This window comes from Pelodiscus sinensis, chromosome 30, assembly GCF_052426305.1.
Source record: "Pelodiscus sinensis isolate ZL-2025 chromosome 30, ASM5242630v1, whole genome shotgun sequence".
Lineage (NCBI taxonomy): Eukaryota > Metazoa > Chordata > Testudines > Trionychidae > Pelodiscus > Pelodiscus sinensis.
Genome location: NC_143081.1, coordinates 1692375 through 1716107, shown reverse-complemented (window position 1 = coordinate 1716107; position 23733 = coordinate 1692375). Strand labels below are relative to the sequence as shown.

The 23733-nt window shown below is 66.1% G+C and overlaps 2 protein-coding genes across 5 annotated transcripts; one reads left to right on the top strand and one right to left on the bottom strand.

Annotated features, from left to right (window-relative positions):
• Positions 1–1521: 1521 nt before the first annotated feature.
• TINF2 (TERF1 interacting nuclear factor 2) lies at positions 1522–16038 on the top strand. Of its 4 annotated transcripts, none has more exons than XM_089774098.1 (10): positions 1522–1627; positions 9334–9535; positions 9620–9721; positions 13553–13654; positions 14158–14268; positions 14353–14464; positions 15103–15208; positions 15438–15490; positions 15608–15666; positions 15909–16038. In XM_089774098.1, exons 1-10 carry the CDS (start codon positions 1599–1601, stop codon positions 16020–16022), a joined length of 990 nt encoding a protein of 329 aa, XP_089630224.1. In that variant the 5' UTR covers positions 1522–1598; the 3' UTR covers positions 16023–16038. The 4 variants fall into 4 exon arrangements, with proteins under 4 accessions (XP_089630224.1, XP_089630225.1, XP_089630223.1 ...); XM_089774099.1 differs by lacking the exon at positions 1522–1627 and adding an exon at positions 8124–8312 and having other exon boundaries at positions 9334–9487; XM_089774097.1 differs by lacking the exon at positions 1522–1627 and adding an exon at positions 8125–8312.
• GMPR2 (guanosine monophosphate reductase 2) lies at positions 15985–23723 on the bottom strand. Its single transcript, XM_089774096.1, has 11 exons — positions 23588–23723; positions 22865–23101; positions 22614–22733; positions 21950–22033; positions 21241–21414; positions 19585–19666; positions 19146–19252; positions 18966–19008; positions 18726–18885; positions 16497–17646; positions 15985–16406 (listed from the first exon to the last, which is right to left on the bottom strand). The coding sequence occupies exons 2-10, from the start codon at positions 22949–22951 to the stop codon at positions 17457–17459; spliced, it is 1047 nt and encodes a 348-aa protein (XP_089630222.1). The 5' UTR covers positions 22952–23101; positions 23588–23723; the 3' UTR covers positions 15985–16406; positions 16497–17456.
• Positions 23724–23733: the final 10 nt, after the last annotated feature.

Genomic DNA, 23733 nt, shown 5'->3' with positions numbered 1-23733 from the left:
ATTTTGGTCCTTTTTACACCCAAAAATGTCATTGCCTGCCCGGCTACGATGAAGTTGTTTAAAGAACAGTGTTGCAATGGTAGAGAAACGTCTCTGAGAACTGTAGGGACTGGGGGTAGTTGTAATTCAAAAGAAAAAAGGGGGGGTACTTTGTAAAAACCGGTTGAGGATCACTGATCTAGAGGGGCCGAGTCCTGCCATGCGGGTAGGGGGCCAGGACCCGCTGCCCCTCGAGGTCCCCTCCGCTTCTAGGGTCCTGCCAGCTCTGGGAACACACGACGTTGTGCCAGGCCCGGCTCACACAAAGCGGGTTGACCGCGGGAGACCACGGGATTTGGGATCCGCTTCCCTCAAGCGCTTCCGAGGCGGCTGCCGCGTTGACCTTGGCCAGCGAGGAAGCGACGGGAAACCCTACTGCGGGGGGACGGGATGAACGCCCAGCGCAATCGGGAAGAGAGCATCCCCCGGATCCATCGCGCGGCGGAAGAAGGCACCGGCTCGAAAGCGAGCCAACGTGCCGGCAAGACGCCGGGGAAGGCCGGTCAGCAATGTGATTCGGCAACCTCTCCGCAGGCGGGACGCCCGGCTGTCCGGGGCACACGGTCCGAGAGCGCCCAGAACGGCCGGACGGGTGAAGTCTCGGCGGGGACGGGGGGCGAGACGCAAGGAAGCAGCCCCCCAGCAGGTTTTCGCGGCCGTGAGGCGGGGCCTAGTTCGTGGGAACGCGGGGAATGGCTCCCATGCGCCCGCTGGGCCTACGCGCCGGGGCGTGTCCCCAAGAAAACCGAGCCCCCAAACCGACGGAGCAGGAGTCCCGGCCGTGCCCGGGGGCGACTCAGGGACGTTGTACCCGGCGCCCAGCGGACGGGACGTCCCCACTGCCGAGGGCCGGGTGACACGGGGCCAGGGTCCGCACACCCCGCCGGGCTCACACGACGCTACGGCCCCAAGTTTGTCCCAGTGCCGGCTGGGCGCTGCGGGCGGGTCCTGGGGGGCCGGGAACCCCTCGTGCACCGCCCGGGCCCCTCGGCCAGGTGGGGCAGGAGCGGCGGCGGCCGGCGGGAAGGCGTCCCCCCATCCGGCCGGAGTGGGGAGGGGACCGGGGGCGGGCTCCTCCGCCAATGGGCACGGAGGGGGGGGATTGTCGGGGGCGGGGCGGCAGGCGCCCGGTCATGGGGCGATGCGGCGGCTCTGGGGGGGCCCCGAGGGGGGGGTTACGGCGGGGGGGGGGGGCAGCATCTCCTCCTTCCAGCACCCAAGCCGGGGGGGGGGGGGGGGGGCTCCACTGCTCCCACTGTCCGGGACCCCCTTCCCCACCCCGGCACCCAGCCTGGTTAAAAGGGGGCGGGGCCAGTAGAACGTTGGCAGCCCAGAGGTTCGAGGGGGCGGGGGCGTTAGCGGGGTGCGGGGCCTCCCCATCAGAAGGGGGCGGGGCCGGCGGGGGGAGCGAGGCGGGGCCAGGCAGAGGGCGCGTGGGTGGATTCGGCCGCGCCGCGCTCGAGCGTCCCGCACAGCCCTGCCCGGAAGTGACGCAGGAGGCCGCAGCGAGAGGCGCGCGGCGGGGCCCGGAGGTGCCGGCGGCGGGGCCGAGACCCGGCATGGCCGGAAGTGACGTGCGGCAGGACGGGTGCGCGGCGGGGGCAGGCCGCGCTCGGGAAGGGTGGGGCCAGGGGCTGGAGGCGGGGCTAGTGGAGGGCAGGACCAGGGGCTGGAGGCGGGGCTAGTGGAGGGTGGGGCCAGGGTCTGGAGGCGGGGCCAGTGGAGGGCAGGGCCAGGGGCTGGAGGTGGGGCTAGTGGAAGGCGGAGCCAGGGGCTGGAGGCGGGGCTAGAGGAGGGCAGGGCTAGGGGCTGGAGGCGGGGCTAATGGAAGGCAGAGCCAGGGGCTGGAGGCGGGGCTAGAGGAGGGCGGGGCCAGGGGCTGGAGGCGGGGCTAGTGGAAGGCGGAGCCAGGGGCTGGAGGCGGGGCTAGTGGAGGGCGGGGCCAGGGGCTGGAGGTGGGGCTAGTGGAAGGCGGGGCTAGGGGCTGGAGGCAGGGCTAGAGGAGGGCGGGGCCAGGGGCTGGAGGTGGGGCTAGGGGCTGGAGGTGGGGCTAGTGGAAGGCGGAGCCAGGGGCTGGAGGCGGGGCTAGAGGAGGGCGGGGCCAGGGGCTGGAGGCGGGGCTAGAGGAGGGCGGGGCCAGGGGCTGGAGGTGGGGCTAGTGGAAGGCGGGGCTAGGGGCTGGAGGCGGGGCTAGTGTGTTGCATAAATTGCTGGTTTCGTCCCCTTGGAGGCTAGTCTGATTTACCCCAAGAAGAGAGTCACACTTTCAGGCTGGGTCCAACTCAAGCTTATTGGTTGCAACCAAGGTACGGCTAAGGAACTCAATGTTCAAAGCAGAGCCGACCCCCAACATCGCGTAAGCAAGGGGTCTTATAGGGTTCACATCCTTCCTGGTTTAGGTGCCTTAACATGATAGGTTACTTCATTTTTGACGTTTAGCATTCCCCTAGGTCAGGTTAATTTTCCAAACGAGGTTAAATACAGTGCCTACTTGCTGACTTTGCGGTTACAGCTGTTACATTCATTCACTTTTGCTGAACAATGGGCGAGCCATACTTCCCTTTTTCCTTTCCTGCTTGAGCCTGTCACAAGTTTAAAGCATGTGGAATCTATCCATATCTCTACTTAACAGAAGACTGGTTTCACGTCCCATCGTCTCCTTATTAGGTGTTATTACTTGCGACAGGCCTTGACCTTTGTCATGTCTTACTCCTATACAAATAGCAAATATATCTAAGCATTAGCAATGTATGTATATTGTACGTGCCCCTCATAGGGGAATCAATGGCTCCGGGGGATTTGACTTCCCTTTTACACATCAATTCCCCCCTCAAGAGGCTTTCTCTTTCTTATACCTCATCAGTTTCTTCTTTGGCTAATCTTTGGTAATGTACAAGCATTTCATGGTTGACAGTAGTCAATACAGTGCGGCATATAAAGGTTGTAATACAAGGTATTAAACAAAGCATTAAGCATAACATAATCACAACAAAACAACACTAAACAGGAATGTGTACCAACATAGCACAACAAGAGTTTTCCTCTTTTTCTTTGAAACAGTCGTGGTTCAGCATCATGCAGGGGAGAGGTTACTAGCACATCACCCTGTAATATTTCGATTCTTCCGGTGTCCAACAGGTGGGAAAGCAGGACCAGAAGAGAGAGGCTTATCAGCAGTCGGGGTAGGATCATTTTGCAATGGGAAGCATTGGCCAACAGTCAGTTCTTGGCACTTCACAGCGCTGATGGACATAAGAGTCTTTATTTTCTTAGCCAAAAGCCAGCTAGCTCTTTTGGAACCAAGGTTATTTCCTAGGAATAAAGCAAACCGTAAAAACAATCCCACGCAGTTGCTTGATACCGGCCTTATCAAAGTGAGGCCTTTTTGGCATGTGGTTGCCAGGGGAACCAGGGTCGCAGTTACTGCTGTAGCATACGCTTCTCAGGCTGACTTAATGATTTGAGTTTGTCAGTCCTTAGGAAGATACCATGGACTGCCTCAGTTTACTCCTATAGTTCTTTTCTCTTGACTTTGGGGTTCTTCTTAATCTACTAGGTTAAATACAACAATTTAAGGGATTTTAATTTACTCTGGAAGTGCTGGTAGAGCACTATCATTATTATAAATGTTAAAATCAAAACTCTCTACATAATTTGGCAAACACTATTCAAATCCATCCCCAAGATATTTCGTCGCCTTACTGGCACTGCCCATGATTATAGGTTTGACCTCTACTGCCTGGTTGAGTGCTGCAGAGATAGGTGTGTGGCATGGTCCACGGTGTTTCCCTATCTGTGTGTACCTCAGACGGCCAGCCCCGATATATCTTTGGGCATTGGCCACCAACTTCTTGATCTTTGCCTGCAGGGCCAGTAAACCCTCCTCTTGGTACTTACTTCCGCCGTGCCACTCAGCATCTCATGTATGGTTATCTCCACTACCAAAGTGCGATATGTCCACATTCTATTGACGGTCAGGCCGCTTGATGAGGGACCGTTATGCACACAGACGGATATACAGAGGGGCAGGATGGAGTGATCTGTCTGGGTAGTCAAACACCAGTAGGTACCGTTCATTTGGACCAGCTCGATGTTCATTTGTTTTTCTATGACAACCACATCAAGCCTAGGCAGATTCGTCATGATGTTAAATGGGCAGGTACATAAAATTTCCTTATCAAAGTGGGTGCAACAATCCCTGGGTATAGGGAGGCTCCCACACCTTCAGAATAAGCAATGCCTTCTATTCTATCTATATGCCCTTGCTTTGGTACAGGCAGGGAGGTTACCATTCTGATCTGATCTGAGTGAGGAATCCTCAGAGGGACCAAAAACAAATGGTTGTACTATGCCCTGTCCAGGTGGGCCTTTGGGTCCTCATGGATTCTCTCTTTCCCTACTCCAATGGGTAGGCACAGGGGAGATTGGGGACTCACCACCATAAGAACTAAATGGTAGTGGCTAAAGCTTACCTTATTCTTCAATACTGGCCTTCTAATTTCTTTATTTTACTTCCAATCCAATTAGCTTCTGGTCCAAACATCAGGTTAGGTCTACAGAGCTGGACAGATCCTTCAAACTATTTAGGATCAATTGATTAGCTTGGCTGGTGTGTAGGCCTTTACGGGCACTGGATATTACTGCATTTACAAGCCTGGATTCTCATACAATTTCTGGGCTATGACATAAGTGTTGCTGATAGGGTTACCAGGCTCAAACCAATCTGCGATGGTATCTGCTAAGCCTTGTCATTGCCTAATTAGGCATTTGCCAATTTGATTAACCAGTCTAGCACACAGCTGGTCTGTACCAGTGTTGAACATCATCAAGGTAAGGACCAGTGACAGTTGTCCTGGTTCTGGGACAGGGGCCTGTTCAGGGCATGATGCACAATTGGGAGGTTCTATTTTGTCCTTAAAGTCCTGGTTGATGATATCCAAATGAGGGCAAGTTAGCAATGGCCATTAAAGCAAAACTAGTCTGGTGGGAAGGAGCTAGTCCTGTCTCCCATCCTTCTGTTCACGTGATGTACTCCTTGCTTCCTTCCAGTTCTTTTTGTTCACCTGTGGAGACACTGTTAACATTCTCCTAGCCTAAACAATTTTCTATTCACAACATTTGCAATACGTATTACAGTTAAGACACACAAGACAAACTTGGACAGAACACAAACTCATTATGTCATGACACAGAACCATGGCATTTTGTTGTTGTTATTCTTCAACTGGCACCAGCGCTTTCTGATTATCTGAAAGACAAGAAAACATTTCTCCCCCCCCATCGGGGTGGCCTATTATAACTTAAAATACTGCCTAAGATCTGTTAGGGGAACGGGTTACAGCTAGTTCCTTATCATTTTCATGTGCGAGTGAGCTGCAACTTTCTGAGAACAAGAGCGCTTCATCGGTACTCGTGACCTTCCACTCCCTTGAATTACCTTAGAGTTGCTAGCCCTCCCCAACAATGGCACGGTTCAGTTTCCCTCTCGTATTGCAGACCGGGCTCTTTTTTTTTTCCTCTTATGATCTGTCTTGATCCTGCTAAATGACTTTTCTTAATTACACAGATTTGTCTAGCATTAATTTGGTAAGGAGAGTGGGCTTTCTAATTAGCCCCCACACTTCCTAATTCTTTTCAGTATATGATTTTCATAACATCCAGGCTGCAGCAGTTGAGTTATGCTGCTGGCTCTGGGGTGAATCACTTGCTCATGTTCTGTAAGGAGATTTATGTTGCAGAATGTGTCTCCTTGTTAGGGCAGATTTAGTTTTTAGTGATTACATCTTCACATTCAATTTCTACTGGTTGACATTTGGGTGGCTTTTAAGTTACCTTCTTCCCCCACGCCCTCAAGCCAATTATAACGGCGTGTGAGGGAAAGGTTTTAACTGTTTGTTATGTTTTTTCCTCTGGATGGCCCCCACTCATATGTTGTGAAACATCTTTGGGTTGCCTGCGTTTCTAGCCATAGAGGCTGTCGTTATCTATTTGCTAAGAAGGGCTCGAGAATTTCCTGAAGTTGCTTGGATTCGATCCTTGCTCAAAGCCCGCATTCCCTTTTCAATCTCATAGCTTAGGAAGGTGCATATTTGGGCCTTCTCTTGTGTAACTTTATATCCCTTCTTCCCTAGGGCATTCCACAGGGGCTCCGTTGCCCTTTTTCCCTTTTGCATATCAGGACTGGTAATCAACAAATCATCAATATACTGGAGGAGAGCTACCTCAGGGTGCTGCCCCCTCCAGTCTTCTAAGTCTTTTTGCAATGTCGTCCCAAAAATATGGGGGGATGACACAAAACCCTGGGGCAACACAGTCCACAACAGCTGGGTTTTGTGATGGGTGTCCGGGTCTTCCCATTCAAAAGCAAATAATTTCCAACTATCTTTGTGTAAAGGTATAGAAAAGAAAGCATCTTTCAAGTCTAATACCGTAAACACTGTTGTGTCTGCTGGAATTTGTGTTAAGATAGTGTGTGGGTTGGGGACCATAGGATGGTCTACAAGAACTTTCTTATTTATTGCCCGTAAGTCTTGCACGAGTCTATAAGAGACGCTATCCGGTTTTGGCATCCCTAAAATAGGGGTGTTGAAAGGAGAGGAACTTTCTACTACCTAGCCATATCTTTTGAATTGTTCGATTAATGGCTTTAAGCTTTAAGCCTATCCAGGTGGCTCTTTTTTTTTTTCTCTCAGGGGATATGGCTTTACACCCACAGAGCCTTCTCCTTCAATGAGAGGAATTCTTACTGGAGTCACAAACTTTGCTCGGGCAGGGGTCTCATCTGCCCATACACATGGATTGACTCCTTCTAAAACCTCCGTCCCTTTTGTCTCTAACAGCATCTCAGCTGCACAGAGGGCCATCCGGTAATTTGAGCCCTGTTTCACAGGCAGCTGCACTACATTCTGATCACTACGCAAGAAAATTTTAGCTTGCAGCTTAATTAGCATATCTCGCCCTAGCAGGGCAACTGGGCATGCAGATGAAACAACAAAGGCATGCTCTAGCATAATTTTTTTCTAATCTTCGTGAGGAGGGGTCTACATACGGGTAGCCTGCTTCTCTTTCCCTCAATTCCTTCTATCGTCACATGCTTTCCACTTTCTTTAGCTGAAGGGGGTTTTATGGGGATCATAGAGAACGTGGCTCCAATATCCACCAGAGCCTCATAGTCCCTGCCACCCACCCTTATTTTTACCATGGGATCCTTTCGAGCTTTAGCTCGTAGGGTGGTGGCCTTAGATCCCGTCCCCTTCAACTAGACTCTTCCCCGGAGGATTCTGCCCGCATCTGGCGGTTCTCCGGTTGTCTTTTCTTCCCCTTTGCCTTCAATTTTTGGGCAGTCTCTCTTCCAATGTCCTTTTTCCCGTCAGTGCACACATCCATCACCTGCTACCCGTCCCTTTCCTTTCTGAGGGGGCCCCTTATGGTCCGGCCTCTGGTTGCTGGAGAGTGCTGCAGCCAGCACTGCCATCTGCTTCTGTGCTCTCTTATCTTCCCTCCTCTCGGCTACTTGGTCTCTATTTCCAGGGTCCGCACACCCCGCCGGGCTCACACGACGCTACGGCCCCGAGTTTGTCCCAGTGCCGGCTGGGCGCTGCGGGCGGGTCCTGGGGGGCCGGGAACCCCTCGTGCACCGCCCGGGCCCCTCGGCCAGGTGGGGCAGGAGCGGCGGCGGCCGGCGGAAAGGCGTCCCCCCATCCGGCCGGAGTGGGGAGGGGACCGGGGGGGGGGGGGGCTGCTTCGCCGATGGGCAGGGGGGGGGGATTGTCGGGGGCGGGGCAGCAGGCGCCCGGTCATGGGGCGATGCGGTGGCTCTGGGGGGGCCCCGTGGGGGGGGTTACGGCCCGGGGGGGGGGCAGCATCTCCTCCTTCCAGCACCCAAGCCGGGGGGGGGGGGGGGGGGCTCCACTGCTCCCACTGGCCGGGACCCCCTTCCCCACCCTGGCACCCAGCCTGGTTAAAAGGGGGCGGGGCCAGTAGAACGTTGGCAGCCCAGAGGTTCGAGGGGGCGGGGGCGTTAGCCGGGGGGCGGGGCCTCCCCATCAGAAGGGGGCGGGGCCGGCGGGAGGCGCGGGGGGAGCGGGGCGGGGCCAGGCAGAGGGCGCGCGGGTGGATTCGGCCGCGTCCGGCCGCGCCGCGCTCGAGCGTCCCGCGCAGCCCGGCCCGGAAGTGACGCAGGAGGCCGCAGCGACAGGCGCGCGGCGGGGCCTGGAGGTGCCGGCGGCGGGGCCGAGACCCGGCATGGCCGGAAGTGACGTGCGGCAGGACGGGTGCGCGGTGGGGGAGGCCGGCGGGGCCAGGGGCTGGAGGCGGGGCTAGTGGAGGGCGGGGCCAGGGGCTGGAGGCGGGGCTAGAGGAGGGCGGGGCCAGGGGCTGGAGGCGGAGCTAGTGGAGGGCGGGGCTAGGGGCTGGAGGCGGGGCCAGGGGCTGGAGGCGGAGCTAGTGGAGGGCGGGGCCAGGGGCTGGAGGCGGGGCTAGAGGAGGGCGGGGCCAGGGGCTGGAGGCGGGGCTAGAGGAGGGCGGGGCCAGGGGCTGGAGGCGGGGCTAGAGGAGGGCGGGGCTAGGGGCTGGAGGCGGGGCTAGAGGAGGGCGGGGCCAGGGGCTGGAGGCGGAGCTAGTGGAGGGCGGGGCTAGGGGCTGGAGGCGGGGCTAGTGGAAGGCGGGGCCAGGGGCTGGAGGCGGGGCTAGTGGAAGGCGGGGCTAGGGGCTGGAGGCGGGGCTAGTGGAAGGCGGAGCCAGGGGCTGGAGGCGGGGCTAGTGGAAGGCGGAGCCAGGGGCTGGAGGTGGGGCTAGTGGAAGGCGGGGCTAGGGGCTGGAGGCGGGGCTAGTGGAGGGCGGGGCTAGGGGCTGGAGGCGGGGCTAGTGGAGGGCGGGGCTAGGGGCTGGAGGCGGGGCTAGTGGAGGGCGGAGCCAGGGGCTGGAGGCGGGGCTAGGGGCTGGAGGCGGGGCTAGTGGAGGGCGGGGCTAGGGGCTGGAGGCGGGGCTAGTGGAGGGCGGGGCTAGGGGCTGGAGGCGGGGCTAGTGGAAGGCAGAGCCAGGGGCTGGAGGTGGGGCTAATGGAAGGCGGGGCTAGGGGCTGGAGGTGGGGCTAATGGAAGGCGGGGCTAGGGGCTGGAGGCGGGGCTAGTGGAGGGCGGGGCTAGGAGCTGGAGGCGGGGCTAGTGGAGGGCGGGGCTAGGGGCTGGAGTCGGGGCTAGTGGAGGGGCAGGGAGGGGCCTGGATCGGGGGCAGGGCGGAGCCTGGAGCCCTCTGGGGGCCCCCGCACTGACCTCCCCTCTCTCTGTCCCCCAGGCAGGCGGCGGGGGGCCCCCCGGGCCAGGACCCCTGTGCCCCCCTGCGCCTGGTCGCGGCGGCCGCCTGGCAGGTGGTGCGGGCGCGGCAGGTGCCCGACTTCCCGCGGGTGCTGGGGCTGCTGGAGGCCGTGGGGCGGGCGGCCCCCGACCTGGTGCGTTTCCGCCACTACTCCCGGCTGCGCCTGGGCCTGCAGGCTGCGGTAAGGGGGGGTCCCCGGCAGCCCCCACGCCCCCCGCCTCCCCCGCCTGGCTCTGCCCCGCTAGTCCCGTGCTCTGCCCCACAGGTGATCATGCACATGCTGCGGGAGGGGCGGCCGGACGGGACCATCTACGAGGCCGTGGACACCTGCTTTCCCGAGGGGGAGCCCCAGCCCCACCCCCTGGCGGTGAGTCCCGCCCTGCGCTCGGGCCATTCCCTGAGGGGTGGGGGCTCAGCAGGGGGCTCTCTCCCCTGGCGGGGGGCACTAGGGAACTGGGGGGGCTCTCCCCGGCAAGCAGACCTGTCCCAGTGGGGCGAGGGGGCGTTGCACAGTGGGGAGCTGGAGGGGTGCAGGGAGCGGGGGGGCTCTCTTGGCAGTGGGGCGAGGGGGCGTTGCACAGTGGGGAGCTGGGGGGGTGTTGCAGGGAGCGGGGGGCTCTCTTGGCAGTGGGGCGAGGGGGCGTTGCACAGTGGGGAGCTGGGGGGTGCCGGGAGCGGGGGGGCTCTCTTGGCAGTGGGGCGAGGGGGCGTTGCACAGTGGAGAGCTGGGGGGTGCCGGGAGCGGGGGGGCTCTCTTGGCAGTGGGGCGAGGGGGCGTTGCACAGTGGGGAGCTGGGGGGTGCCGGGAGCGGGGGGGCTCTCTTGGCAGTGGGGCGAGGGGGCGTTGCACAGTGGGGAGCTGGGGGGGTGCAGGGAGCGGGGAGGCTCTCTTGGCAGTGGGGCTGGGGCCGTTGCACAGTGGGGAGCTGGGGGGTGTTGCAGGGAGCGGGGGGCTCTCTTGGCAGTGGGGCGAGGGGGCGTTGCACAGTGGGGAGCTGGGGGGTGCAGGGAGGGGGGGCTCTTGGCAGTGGGGCGAGGGGGCGTTGCACAGTGGGGAGCTGGGGGGTGCAGGGAGGGGGGGCTCTTGGCAGTGGGGCGAGGGGGCGTTGCACAGTGGGGAGCTCGGGGGTGCAGGGAGGGGGGGCTCTCTTGGCAGTGGGGCGAGGGGGCGTTGCACAGTGGGGAGCTCGGGGGTGCAGGGAGGGGGGGCTCTCTTGGCAGTGGGGCAAGGGGGCGTTGCACAGTGGGGAGCTGGGGTGGTGCAGGGAGCGGGGGGGCTCTCTTGGCAGTGGGGCGGGGGGCGTTGCACAGTGGGGAGCTGGGGGGTGCAGGGAGCGGGGGGGCTCTCTTGGCAGTGGGGCGAGGGGGCGTTGCACAGTGGGGAGCTGGGGGTGTTGCAGGGAGCGGGGGGCTCTCTTGGCAGTGGGGCGAGGGGGCGTTGCACAGTGGGGAGCTGGGGGGTGCAGGGAGCGGGGGGGCTCTCTTGGCAGTGGGGCGAGGGGGCGTTGCACAGTGGGGAGCTGGGGGTGTTGCAGGGAGCGGGGGGCTCTATGGCAGTGGGGCGGGGGGCGTTGCACAGTGGGGAGCTGGGGGGGTGCAGGGAGGGGGGGCTCTCTTGGCAGTGGGGCGAGGGGGCGTTGCACAGTGGGGAGCTGGGGGGGTGTTGCAGGGAGCGGGGGGCTCTCTTGGCAGTGGGGCGAGGGGGCGTTGCACAGTGGAGAGCTGGGGGGTGCCGGGAGCGGGGGGGCTCTCTTGGCAGTGGGGCGAGGGGGCGTTGCACAGTGGGGAGCTGGGGGGGTGCAGGGAGCGGGGAGGCTCTCTTGGCAGTGGGGCTGGGGCCGTTGCACAGTGGGGAGCTGGGGGGTGTTGCAGGGAGCGGGGGGCTCTCTTGGCAGTGGGGCGAGGGGGCGTTGCACAGTGGGGAGCTGGGGGGTGCAGGGAGGGGGGGCTCTTGGCAGTGGGGCGAGGGGGCGTTGCACAGTGGGGAGCTGGGGGGTGCAGGGAGGGGGGGCTCTTGGCAGTGGGGCGAGGGGGCGTTGCACAGTGGGGAGCTCGGGGGTGCAGGGAGGGGGGGCTCTCTTGGCAGTGGGGCAAGGGGGCGTTGCACAGTGGGGAGCTGGGGGGGTGCAGGGAGCGGGGGGGCTCTCTTGGCAGTGGGGCGGGGGGCGTTGCACAGTGGGGAGCTGGGGGGTGCAGGGAGGGGGGGCTCTCTTGGCAGTGGGGCGAGGGGGCGTTGCACAGTGGGGAGCTCGGGGGTGCAGGGAGGGGGGGCTCTCTTGGCAGTGGGGCAAGGGGGCGTTGCACAGTGGGGAGCTGGGGGGGTGCAGGGAGCGGGGGGGCTCTCTTGGCAGTGGGGCGGGGGGCGTTGCACAGTGGGGAGCTGGGGGGTGCAGGGAGGGGGGGCTCTTGGCAGTGGGGCGAGGGGGCGTTGCACAGTGGGGAGCTGGGGGGTGCAGGGAGGGGGGGCTCTTGGCAGTGGGGCGAGGGGGCGTTGCACAGTGGGGAGCTCGGGGGTGCAGGGAGGGGGGGCTCTCTTGGCAGTGGGGCGAGGGGGCGTTGCACAGTGGGGAGCTCGGGGGTGCAGGGAGGGGGGGCTCTCTTGGCAGTGGGGCAAGGGGGCGTTGCACAGTGGGGAGCTGGGGGGGTGCAGGGAGCGGGGGGGCTCTCTTGGCAGTGGGGCGGGGGGCGTTGCACAGTGGGGAGCTGGGGGGTGCAGGGAGGGGGGGCTCTCTTGGCAGTGGGGCGAGGGGGCGTTGTACAGTGGGGAGCTGGGGGGTGCAGGGAGGGGGGGGCTCTCTTGGCAGTGGGGCGAGGGGGCGTTGCACAGTGGGGAGCTGGGGGGTACAGGGAGGGGGGGCTCTCTTGGCAGTGGGGCGAGGGGGCGTTGCACAGTGGGGAGCTGGGGGGGTGCAGGGAGCGGGGGGGCTCTCTTGGCAGTGGGGCGAGGGGGCGTTGCACAGTGGGGAGCTGGGGGGGTGCAGGGAGCGGGGGGCTCTCTTGGCAGTGGGGCGAGGGGGCGTTGCACAGTGGGGAGCTGGGGGGTGCAGGGAGCGGGGGGCTCTCTTGGCAGTGGGGCGAGGGGGCGTTGCACAGTGGGCAGCTGGGGGGTGCAGGGAGCGGGGGGGCTCTCTTGGCAGTGGGGCGGGGGGCGTTGCACAGTGGGGAGCTGGGGGGGTGCAGGGAGCGGGGGGGCTCTCTTGGCAGTGGGGCGAGGGGGCGTTGCACAGTGGGGAGCTGGGGGGTACAGGGAGGGGGGGCTCTCTTGGCAGTGGGGCGGGGGGCGTTGCACAGTGGGGAGCTGGGGGGTGCAGGGAGTGGGGGGGCTCTCTTGGCAGTGGGGCGAGGGGGCGTTGCACAGTGGGCAGCTGGGGGGTGCAGGGAGCGGGGGGGCTCTCTTGGCAGTGGGGCGAGGGGGCGTTACATAGTGGGGAGCTGGGGGGTGTAGGGAGCGGGGGGGCTCTCTTGGCAGTGGGGCGGGGGGCGTTGCACAGTGGGGAGCTGGGGGGTGTAGGGAGCGGGGGGGCTCTCTTGGCAGTGGGGCGGGGGACGTTGCACAGTGGGGAGCTGGGGGGTGCAGGGAGCGGGGGGGCTCTCTTGGCAGTGGGGCGGGGGGCGTTGCATAGTGGGGAGCTGGGGGGTGTAGGGGGGGGCTCTTTTGGCAGTGGGGCGGGGGACGTTGCACAGTGGGGAGCTGGGGGGTGCAGGGAGCGGGGGGGCTGTCTTGGCAGTGGGGCGGGGGGTGTTGTTCAGTGGGGAGCTGGGGGGTGCAGGGAGGGGGGGCTCTCTTGGCAGTGGGGCGAGGGGGCGTTGCACAGTGGGGAGCTGGGGGGTGCAGGGAGGGGGGGCTCTCTTGGCAGTGGGGTGGGGGGCGTTGCACAGTGGGGAGCTGGGGGGTGCAGGGAGCGGGGGGGCTCTCTTGGCAGTGGGGCGGGGGGCGTTGCACAGTGGGGAGCTGGGGGGTGCAGGGAGGGGGGGCTCTCTTGGCAGTGGGGTGGGGGGCGTTGCACAGTGGGGAGCTGGGGGGTACAGGGAGGGGGGGCTCTCTTGGCAGTGAGGCGAGGGGGCGTTGCACAGTGGGGCACACGGGGACGTCGCGCTGCAGGCAGCCGGGCGGAGGCCGGTCCCCATGCTGCTGCTGCTGGGTGCTGTGCTCCGCCCCAGAGGTGGCTGCATTTCACACCCTGCTGCCCCTGCCCAGAGCGCCCGGGACCTGCGCCTGGTGGGGGAAGCCCAGGAGACCTTCCGGGAGCTGGTGCTGGGCTTGCTGAGTGACCCGGAGCGGCGGGCGGCCTACGTGGAAGTGAGCCGGGCTGGGCCGGGGCGCGGGGGCTCTGGAGGACGCAGGGGGTGGGGCCCTGGGGTGCTGCCGTGTGGGGCAGCCGGGTTGTGTGGGGGGCACGGAGGGCTGGAGGCCAGGACGCTGGAGGGGGAGGCGCGAGGAGCTGAGGGGCTGTGCCGGGGGGCAGGCGGGGCTGCTCCAGCGAGTGGGGGGCAGGGGGGGGCCCGGGGCCGTGCGGGGGGCTGACGTGTGGGGCAGGCGGGTTGTGTGGGGGGCACGGAGGGCTGGAGGCCAGGACGCTGGAGGGGGAGGCGCGAGGAGCTGAGGGGCTGTGCCGGGGGGCAGGGGGGGGCCCGGGGCCGTGCGGGGGGCTGACGTGTGGGGCAGGCGGGATAAGTGGGGGGCACGGAGGGCTGGAGGCCAGGACGCTGGAGAGGGAGGCGCGAGGAGCTGAGGGGCTGTGCCGGGGGGCAGGGGGGGGCCCGGGGCCGTGCGGGGGGCTGACGTGTGAGCTCTGGCGGCAGGAGCAGCTGGAGGCCGAGTACGGGGAGCCCTTCCTGGGGGGCCTGCAGGAGCTGTTCTTCGAGTACCTGGGGCGCCTGGACAGCACCCTGCCCCCGCCCCAGCTCCAGCAGGTAGGAGGGGGGCGCTGGGGAGGGAGGGAAGGCCGGAGGGGGGGGGGGCACGGTGGGTCCGGCCCTGACCCCTCCTCCCCCCAGCTGCAGGAGGCTGCCTGGCGCGAGTGCCCCCAGGCCAGGCCCCCCCAGCCCCCGACGGAGCTCAGCGTCCTGGCCCAGTACCTCGCCGACATGGGTCACCCCAAGCCACTGGGTATGTGGGGCGGCTGGGGGGAATGTTGGGGGCAGGGCAAGCGGCTGGGGGGGAGCGGTGGAGGCGGGGCAGGCGGCTGGGGGGGAGTGCTGGGGGCGGGGCAGGCGGCTGGGGGGAGCGCTGGGGGCGGGGCAGGCGGTTGGGGGTGGGGCATGCGGCTGGGGGCGGGGCAGGCGGCTGGGGGGAGCGCTGGGGGCGGGGCAGGTGGCTGGGGGGAGCGCTGGGGGCGGGGCAGGCGGGGAGCTGGGGGGGGGAGAATGCTGGGGGCGGGGCAGGCGGCTGGGGGGAGAATGCTGGGGGCGGGGCAGGTGGCTGGGGGGGGGAATGCTGGGGGCGGGGCAGGCGGCTGGGGGGAGAATGCTGGGGGTGGGGCAGATGGGGGGAGGCTGGGGGGGGGAATGCTGGGGGCGGGGCAGGCGGCTGGGGGCGGGGCAGGCGGCTGAGGGGGAGCGCTGGGGGCGGGGCAGGCGGCTGGGGGGAGCGCTGGGGGCGGGGCAGGCGGCTGGGGGCGGGGCATGCGGCTGAGGGGGAGCGCTGGGGGCGGGGCAGGCGGCTGGGGGGAGCGCTGGGGGCGGGGCAGGTGTCTGGGGGGAAGTCGGGGGGGGCAGGACTCCACTCACCTCCCCTCTCCCCCCCAGCCCCGCCGCTGGTCAGCAGCACGCCCTCCGTGCCCCAGCCGGGGGCAGGGCCGCCAGCCCCCTGGGCACCGGGGTCCCACGAGAAGTGGAGCCAGGAGGGGCCCACGTGAGTGTCTCCCCCCCAGCTCCCCGCCCCCTTCCGCCTCCCCCACCCGCTCACCCCCGTTCTCCCCCCAGCTCCCCGCCCCCTTCCGCCTCCCCCACCCGCTCACCCCCGTTCTCCCCCCCAGCTCCCCGCCCCCTTCCGCCTCCCCCACCCGCTCACCCCCGTTCTCCCCCCAGCTCCCCGCCCCCTTCCGCCTCCCCCACCCGCTCACCCCCGTTCTCTCCCCCAGGACCCCCCCTGGCTGCGGCCTGCCCTGTCCATCGCCCAAGGAGCAGGACCCGGGTAGGTAGCAGCCGCTCGGCGAGGGGGGCCCCACAGGCTGGGGGGGGGGGAGCCAGGGGCCCCAGGGGTGCAGCTGTGCCCCATCCCCACACACCCCTAACCCCCGCCTCCCTGCAGACCCGAGCGTGGACGTGGTGTGGGAGTCGGACGAGGAGGAGAGCTGCCCCCGCAGGAAGGTGAGAGGCCGGCTGGGGGGCAGCGGGGGATTGGCCTTTAGGGGTCACTCTGAGGGGCAGGCTCCTGGAGTGGGGTTCAGGGGTCCCTCAGGGGCTTGTGGGGTCCCTGCTCACCCCCCATCCCAGCTCCCAGCGCAACCCCCGGACCCCCGCCCTCCACAACCCCCGAGCAGGTGAGTGACCCTGCCTCCGGGGCGGGGTTCGGTGCCCCCCGCTCACCCGCTCTCCCTCTCTCTCCGCAGGTGCCCTGGCGGCTGCGCTCCCGGGACCCCGCCCGCCTCCCCCCGCCCCACGGCACAGACACACCAACCACCAGGGGGCGCCCCACAAAGCCCTTTATTGCTGACACCAAATAAACACAGCCCGTCCCTCCTCGGTCTCCCTCGTGTGTGGGGTGCCCCATAGCCCCCTCTGGCGGAGCAGGGAGGGGCTGCATGCTCTGCAGCTGGGGGGAGGAAACGGGGGGGCCTCTTGGCCCCCCTCAGTGTCAGGGGCTGCTGTGGGGAGTGGAATGATGAGTAGGAATGTCCTTGAGCCTTCGGGGGGCATCTTGGGGTACCCGGGGGGGCTCCTCACGGCCCAGCATCAGCCCCTCAAAAAAGGGGTTGGGGGGACTCGCCTCTGGGTTGGGCCTGACCCCAAAAGTTGGGGGGCATGATGGGTCCCCGCTACCAGAGCTGGGGGTGCGCTGGGTGGGTCCCTGCTTCTGGAGCTGGGGGTGTGCTGGGAGTTCCCGAGACCTGGGGGTGCACTGGGTGGGTCCCTGCTGCTGGAGCTGGGGGTGCAGTGGGGGTTCCCAGAGCTGGGGGTGTGCTGGGAGTTCCCCAGACCTGGGGGTGCGCTGGGGGGTCCCCGTTGTCAGAGCTGGGGGTGCAGTGGGGGTTCCCAGAGCTGGGGGTGCAGTAGGGGGCCCCGCTGCCAGAGCTGGGGGTGCAGTGGGGGGGCCCCCGCTGCCAGAGCTGGGGGTGCAGTGGGGGTTCCCAGAGCTGGGGGTGCAGTGGGGGGCCCCGCCGCCAGAGCTGGGGGTGCAGTGGGGGTTCCCAGAGCTGGGGGTGCAGTGGGGGGCCCCCGCTGCCAGAGCTGGGGGTGCAGTGGGGGGCCCCGCCGCCAGAGCTGGGGGTGCAGTGGGGGTTCCCAGAGCTGGGGGTGCAGTGGGGGGCCCCCGCTGCCAGAGCTGGGGGTGCAGTGGGGGGCCCCGCCGCCAGAGCTGGGGGTGCAGTGGGGGTTCCCAGAGCTGGGGGTGCAGTGGGGGGCCCCGCCGCCAGAGCTGGGGGTGCAGTGGGGGGGCCCCGCTGCCAGAGCTGGGGGTGCAGTGGGGGGGCCCCGCTGCCAGAGCTGGGGGTGCAGTGGGGGGGCCCCGCCGCCAGAGCGGGGCTGCGCTGGGGGTCCTAGTGGCCTGCCCCGAAGAGGGGGGCGCTGTGGGGGGTCCCAGAGCTGGGGGTGCAGTGAGGGGTCCCAGAGCGGGGCTGCGCGGGGGGTCCTAGTGGCCTGCCCCGAAGAGGGGGGCGCTGTGGGGGTCCCAGAGCGGGGCTGCGCGGGGGCCTAGTGGCCTGCCCCGAAGAGGGGGGCGCTGTGGGGGGCCCAGAGCGGGGCTGCGCGGGGGCCTAGTGGCCTGCCCCGAAGAGGGGGGCGCTGTGGGGGGCCCAGAGCGGGGCTGCGCGGGGGCCTAGTGGCCTGCCCCGAAGAGGGGGGCGCTGTGGGGGGCCCAGAGCGGGGCTGCGCGGGGGCCTAGTGGCCTGCCCCGAAGAGGGGGGCGCTGGGGGGGGCCCAGAGCGGGGCTGCGCGGGGGCCTAGTGGCCTGCCCCGAAGAGGGGGGCGCTGGGGGGGGTGACGCGGATGAAGCTGGTCCGGCGGCTCAGCTCCTTCAGCTTCGCGGCGCCCACGTAGGTGCAGGTGGAGCGGAGCCCCCCCAGCACGTCCCGCAGCGTCTGCTCCACCGGGCCCCGGCAGGGCAGCTCCAGCGCCCGGCCCTCCGACGCCCTGCGGGACAGCGACAGCCCGGGTGAGCCCGTGCGCCCCACGGCGCCCCCCAGGGAGAGCCCGCCCCGCCCCACGGCGCCCCCCAGGGAGAGCCCGCCCCGCCCCACGGCGCCCCCCAGGGAGAGCCCGCCCCGCCCCGCGGCGCCCCCCAGGGAGAGCCCGCCCCACCCCACAGCGCCCCCCCAGTGAGAGCCCGCCCCACCCCACAGCACGCCCCCAGTGAGAGCCCGCCCCACCCCACAGCACCTCCCAGTGAGAGCCCGCCCCACCCCACAGCACGCCCCCAGTGAGAGCCCGCCCCACCCCACAGCACCTCCCAGTGAGAGCCCGCCCCACCCCACAGCACCTCCCAGGATAGGCCATCCCGCCCCACAGCACCCCCACAGTGAGAGCCGGCCCCACCCCACAGCGCCCCCCCAGGATAGGCCATCCCGCCCCACAGCACCCCCACAGTGACAGCCCGCCCCACCCCACAGCGCCCCCCCAGGATAGGCCATCCCACCCCACAGCACGCCCCCAGTGAGAACCGGCCCCACCCCACAGCGCCCCCCCAGGATAGGCCATCCCGCCCCACAGCACCCCCCCAGTGAGAGCCCGCCCCACCCCACAGCACGCCCCCAGTGAGAGCCCGCCCCACCCCACAGCACCTCCCAGTGAGAGCCCGCCCCACCCCACAGCACCTCCCAGGATAGGCCATCCCGCCCCACAGCACCCCCACAGTGAGAGCCGGCCCCACCCCACAGCGCCCCCCCAGGATAGGCCATCCCGCCCCACAGCACCCCTACAGTGACAGCCCGCCCCACCCCACAGCGCCCCCCCAGGATAGGCCATCCCACCCCACAGCACGCCCCCAGTGAGAACCGGCCCCACCCCACAGCGCCCCCCCAGGATAGGCCATCCCGCCCCACAGCACCCCCCAGTGAGAGCCCGCCCCACCCCACAGCACCCCCCCAGGATAGGCCGTCCCAGCATACAACGCCCCTCCCACAGTGAAAGCCCATCCCACCCCACAGGGCCCCCCTGGAGGGCCCATCCCTCTCCCCACAGCCCCTGCCCCCCAACGCAAGGCCGGTCCCTACCTGTACTCCGCCACTCCCCCGGCGTACTTCTTCATGGCCACCTCGGAGCTCATCCCGTAGAAGAGTTTGTATTTCTTGCCCCCCCTCTCGATCAGCTCCCCACCGGACTCCGTGTGCCCCGCCAGCATCCCCCCCAGCATGACAAAGTCCGCGCCGGCTCCTGCAACCACAAGGGGGGGCTAGTGAGGCGTCGGCCCCCCCAGCTCGCTCAACCCAAGCGGGGAGGGGGGCACCACTTACCAAAAGCCTTAGCCACGTCCCCCGGGCAACTGCAGCCCCCGTCCTAGGGGAGGGAGAGACAGCAATCAGGAGGGGAAACCGAGGCACTGCCCTGCCCAGGCCAGACGGGGAACCCAGGAGTCCTGCCACTGAGCCTCCCTCTAACCACTAGCCCCCAGCGGGCAGCCCGGCGCCGCTCACCGAGATGATGTGCCCGTTGAGGCCGTGGGCGGCGTCGGCGCATTCCAGGACGGCGCTCAGCTGGGGGTACCCCACCCCCGTCTTCTTCCGGGTGGTACAGACCGAACCTGGACGTGGCAGAGACGGGTATCGGCATGTGCCGGTGGGCAAGAGGCCCCCACGAATGGGGATCCCCCATCACCAGGGTCCAGTCCCCTCTGCCCAGTGTGCGTCCCCGCACATCACGCTGGGATGGTTCAGCCCGCCCCCCCCCCCCCGTGTGTGTCTCCCCTCCCATAAGGCTGAGATGGTCCAGCCCCTGCAGTGTATATACCCCCCCCCCCCAATGAGGATAACATGGTCCAGGCCCTGGTGTATGTATCTCCCCCCCATCAGCCTGAGATGGTCCAACCCCCCTCCCCCCCCCCCCCGGTTTTAGCCCCGCCCCTAGTCTGGTCACCTGGTCCGATGCCCACTTTGATGATGTCGGCGCCGGAGAGGATCAGCTCCTCCACCATCTCCCCCGTCACCACGTTCCCGGCCTGCGGGGAGAGCGCGGAGCCCTCAAGCCCCCACACGCGCCGGCTGGGGGGGGGGTAGGGGGACGTACCATGGTGGGGGTGGGGGAGGTACAGATGATGGCGATGCCATCAATGGGGTGTAAGTGGTACATACCATGATGGCAGGGGTGGGGCGGCACATACCATGACAGTATGACTGACAGGGGGGCAGGGCGGTACATACCATGATGGCAGAGGCGGGGCAGCACACACCATGACAGTATGACTAGCAGGGGGGCAGAGCGGTGCATACCATGATGGCAGGGGTGGAGCGGCACACACCATGACAGTATGACTGACAGGGGGGCAGGGCAGTGCATACCACGATGGCCGGGGCGGGGCGGCACACACCACGACAGTATGACTGACAGGGGGGCAGAGCGGTGCATACCACGATGGCCGGGGCGGGGCGGCACATACCATGACAGTATGACTGACAGGGGGCAGGGCAGTGCATACCATGATGGCAGGGGTGGGGCGGCACACACCACGACAGTATGACTGACAGGGGGGCAGAGCGGTGCATACCATGATGGCAGGGGCGGGGCGGCACATACCATGACAGTATGACTGACGGGGGGCAGGGCAGTGCATACCATGATGGCAGGGGCGGGGCAACACATACCATGACAGTATGACTGACAGGGGGGCAGAGCGGTGCATACCACGATGGCCGGGGCGGGGCGGCACATACCATGACAGTATGACTGACAGGGGGCAGGGCAGTGCATACCATGATGGCAGGGGTGGGGCGGCACACACCACGACAGTATGACTGACAGGGGGGCAGAGCGGTGCATACCATGATGGCAGGGGCGGGGCGGCACATACCATGACAGTATGACTGACAGGGGGGCAGAGCGGTGCATACCATGATGGCAGGGGTGGGGCGGCACATACCATGACAGTATGACTGACAGGGGGGCAGAGCGGTGCATACCACGATGGCCGGGGCGGGGCGGCACACACCACGACAGTATGACTGACGGGGGCAGAGCGGTGCATACCATGATGGCAGGGGCGGGGCGGCACATACCACGACAGTATGACTGACGGGGGGCAGGGCAGTGCATACCACGATGGCAGGGGTGGGGCGGCACATACCATGACAGTATGACTGACGGGGGGCAGGGCAGTGCATACCACGATGGCAGGGGCGGGGCGGCACATACCATGACAGTATGACTGACGGGGGGCAGAGCGGTGCATACCATGATGGCAGGGGCGGGGCGGCACATACCATGACAGTATGACTGACGGGGGGCAGGGCAGTGCATACCATGATGGCAGGGGCGGGGCGGCACACACCGTGACAGTATGACTGACGGGGGGGCAGAGCGGTGCATACCACGATGGCAGGGGCGGGGCGGCACATACCATGACAGTATGACTGACGGGGGGCAGGGCAGTGCATACCATGATGGCAGGGGTGGGGCGGCACACACCATGACAGTATGACTGATGGGGGGCAGAGCGGTGCATACCACGATGGCAGGGGCGGGGCGGGGCGGCACACACCACGGCAGTACGACTGGCGTGGACAGGGACGTGCATACCATGATGGTGTGGTCGGGGAAGCGCTTGCGCACGTCCCGCAGGAACTGGACAAAGTGCTCCGAGTAGCCGTTGGCCACGTCCAGGCAGATGTAGCGCACTTGGGGGACGGCCTCCAGGATCTTCTCGAGTTGCTCGAAGTCTGAGGGGCCGGTGCCCGAACTGGCCGCCACGTGCTTGGGAGAGACGCAGGTGTAACCCACACCTAGTGTGGTTCGCTGTCCCGTGCAGCGGCACTTACACCTCAGCCACAGATAACAAGAGACCTCTGCAGCCTAGGCTGAGGGCCCGCTGACTCTTAGCTCAAGTGGCAGAGGCTCCTACGCTAAGCTCCAGAGGTCCCAGGGTCAAATCCACCCACTAGCCGTTACACAGGTTTGAGATCACCACACAAGATAGAAAGCTCTGGGGTAAGATCTGCCGAGGAGGGAGCTGGGACGGTTTCCAGAGAAATACGGAAAGCGTGTGGAGGTCTGTGAGGGCAGGGGACTCCCTGAGACAGTGGGGTGCTGGGATTGTTTTTCAGGGGGAGAACCCCCTACTGGGGCAATAAGGGGGGGGGGGTGGTACCCATAGGGCAGGAGGCCCCACCCCCCACCCCGCCCAAGGCTAGAATGAAGTTGGGCTAGAATGGCTTCCAGGACAGCAGTGGGGTTCATTGCCATGAGTTAGTTGGGGATGTGGGGGGCATGGCTGACTCCCCATCCTTACCTGCAGGCAATCAGGGTTCTGGGCAGCAAACTCCTTCCACTCCTCCAGCCTGTAGTGCTTATGGATGGCAGTGAAAAGTGAGAACTGGCGGGAGAGAAGGACATGAGGGTGTGACGCTGAGCGGAGGGGCACCCTCCCTCCGACAGCCCATCATAATGGAATGGCCCACCAAGGGAAAAGATCCCCCCCGCCCCGCATTATAATGGGATTGCTCACTACAAATACCATTCTTGTAGTGGAACAGCCCACCAAGAAGAGGATTCTCCCCTCCCTTACAATGGAACAGCCCAAGATTGTAGTCATGAACTCCCGTTGTTATAATGGAAGGGTCCAGGGGAGTCCCTGATTGTTGATTGGCTGAGCAGTTGATCACATGCATTCCAATGATTCCTTGAAGGGGGGACTCCCTAAAGCTGATTGGCTGGGAAATTGATCACATGGCTTCTAATGCTGCTGGGGGTGGGGCGGGAGAGGGGAGGTGACCCTTGATGCTGATTGGCCAAGGCAGGTAATCATGTGATTTATAATGTGCTTCAGATCTGGGGGGAGGGACTCCCCAGTGCTGACTGAGCTAGGGAGAACCGGTAGGGCGGGATCCCTGTTGCTGATGGGCTGGGGAATGAGTGAATCGGCCAGTACAGAAGCCAGTCCCTGGGCCGGCGACCTTGCAGAGCTCCCTGGCCATGTCGAAGGTGCCCACGGTGTCCATGTTGGCGGCGATGATGGGGATGCCGTTGTACGTCTGCCGCGAATTGCGGAAGGTGAACGATCTGAGGAGATCCACCTGCGCCGGAGATAGAGAGGCGGTAGCCAGATCCCCAGAGACGGAGCCCAGATTTCCCATTGCAGGGTGGGCGGCGGCGCGAGGGGCAGGAGGTGGGTCTCTGCCTAGGGCAGCCGGACCCGCGCACTCACCTCGCTCCGGGACTTGAGGGTGCTGCGCTTGGGCCGCAGCAGGACGTCCTTGAAGTCCAGCTTGATGTCGTTGTCGATGTGCGGCATCGCGGGGCCGGCAGAGCGCGCCGACCCGGGCGGGCTGGCCAGACGTCTCCCACGCCGGCCCCCGGCCCTCCACGCCCGGCTGGGGCGGGCCCTGCCGATCCGGAGCCGGCAGTGGCAGCGGGGCCTCCGTCACCGAGCGGGACCGGCCCCCTGGAGGAGAAAGGCGGGAGGGTCTGGCTTAGGGAGACCCCCGTTCCTGACCCCGCCACGACCTCTGACCCCTCGCTGACCTCTGACCCTGCCGGCACGACCGTCCAGCCCTGCTGCCTCTCTGACCCCCAGGGGGCCGCGTCATGACCTTTGACCCCCTCCCGACCCCCGACCTCTGCCCCTTTGGGACGGCCACCTTCAGGGGCCACCATGACCTCCGACCCCCTGCCCCCTGCCCCTGGCCAGCCCCCCCTCCCCGTGCCTTTCGACCCCCTGGGGCGCGACTGGCGCCAACCCCGCGTCGCCGCCCCGGCCCGCGCCCCCCACGGCCTGCGGGGCCCCGGGCCCCAGAGCGGGCACAGGGGGGTCATTTCGGCGGGGGGGCCCCGGGGGGCCGGCGGGGGGCCCCACTTCCGGTCCGCCCCTCCCCCCCCTCCTTCCACTTCCGCTGCGCCCCTGCCCCGCTCCACTTCCGGCGGCGGCTACCGGCCCAGGCGCAGGTTCGGCCGCAGCAGGGGTCGCGCGCGCGCGGCTCCCTCCGAGGCCCCGCCCCTCTGCCCGGCGCGCGCGGGGCCTCCTGGGAAGGGACTACAGCTCCCGGCGGCCCCCGCGCCCCGTGCGGGGGGGGCGTG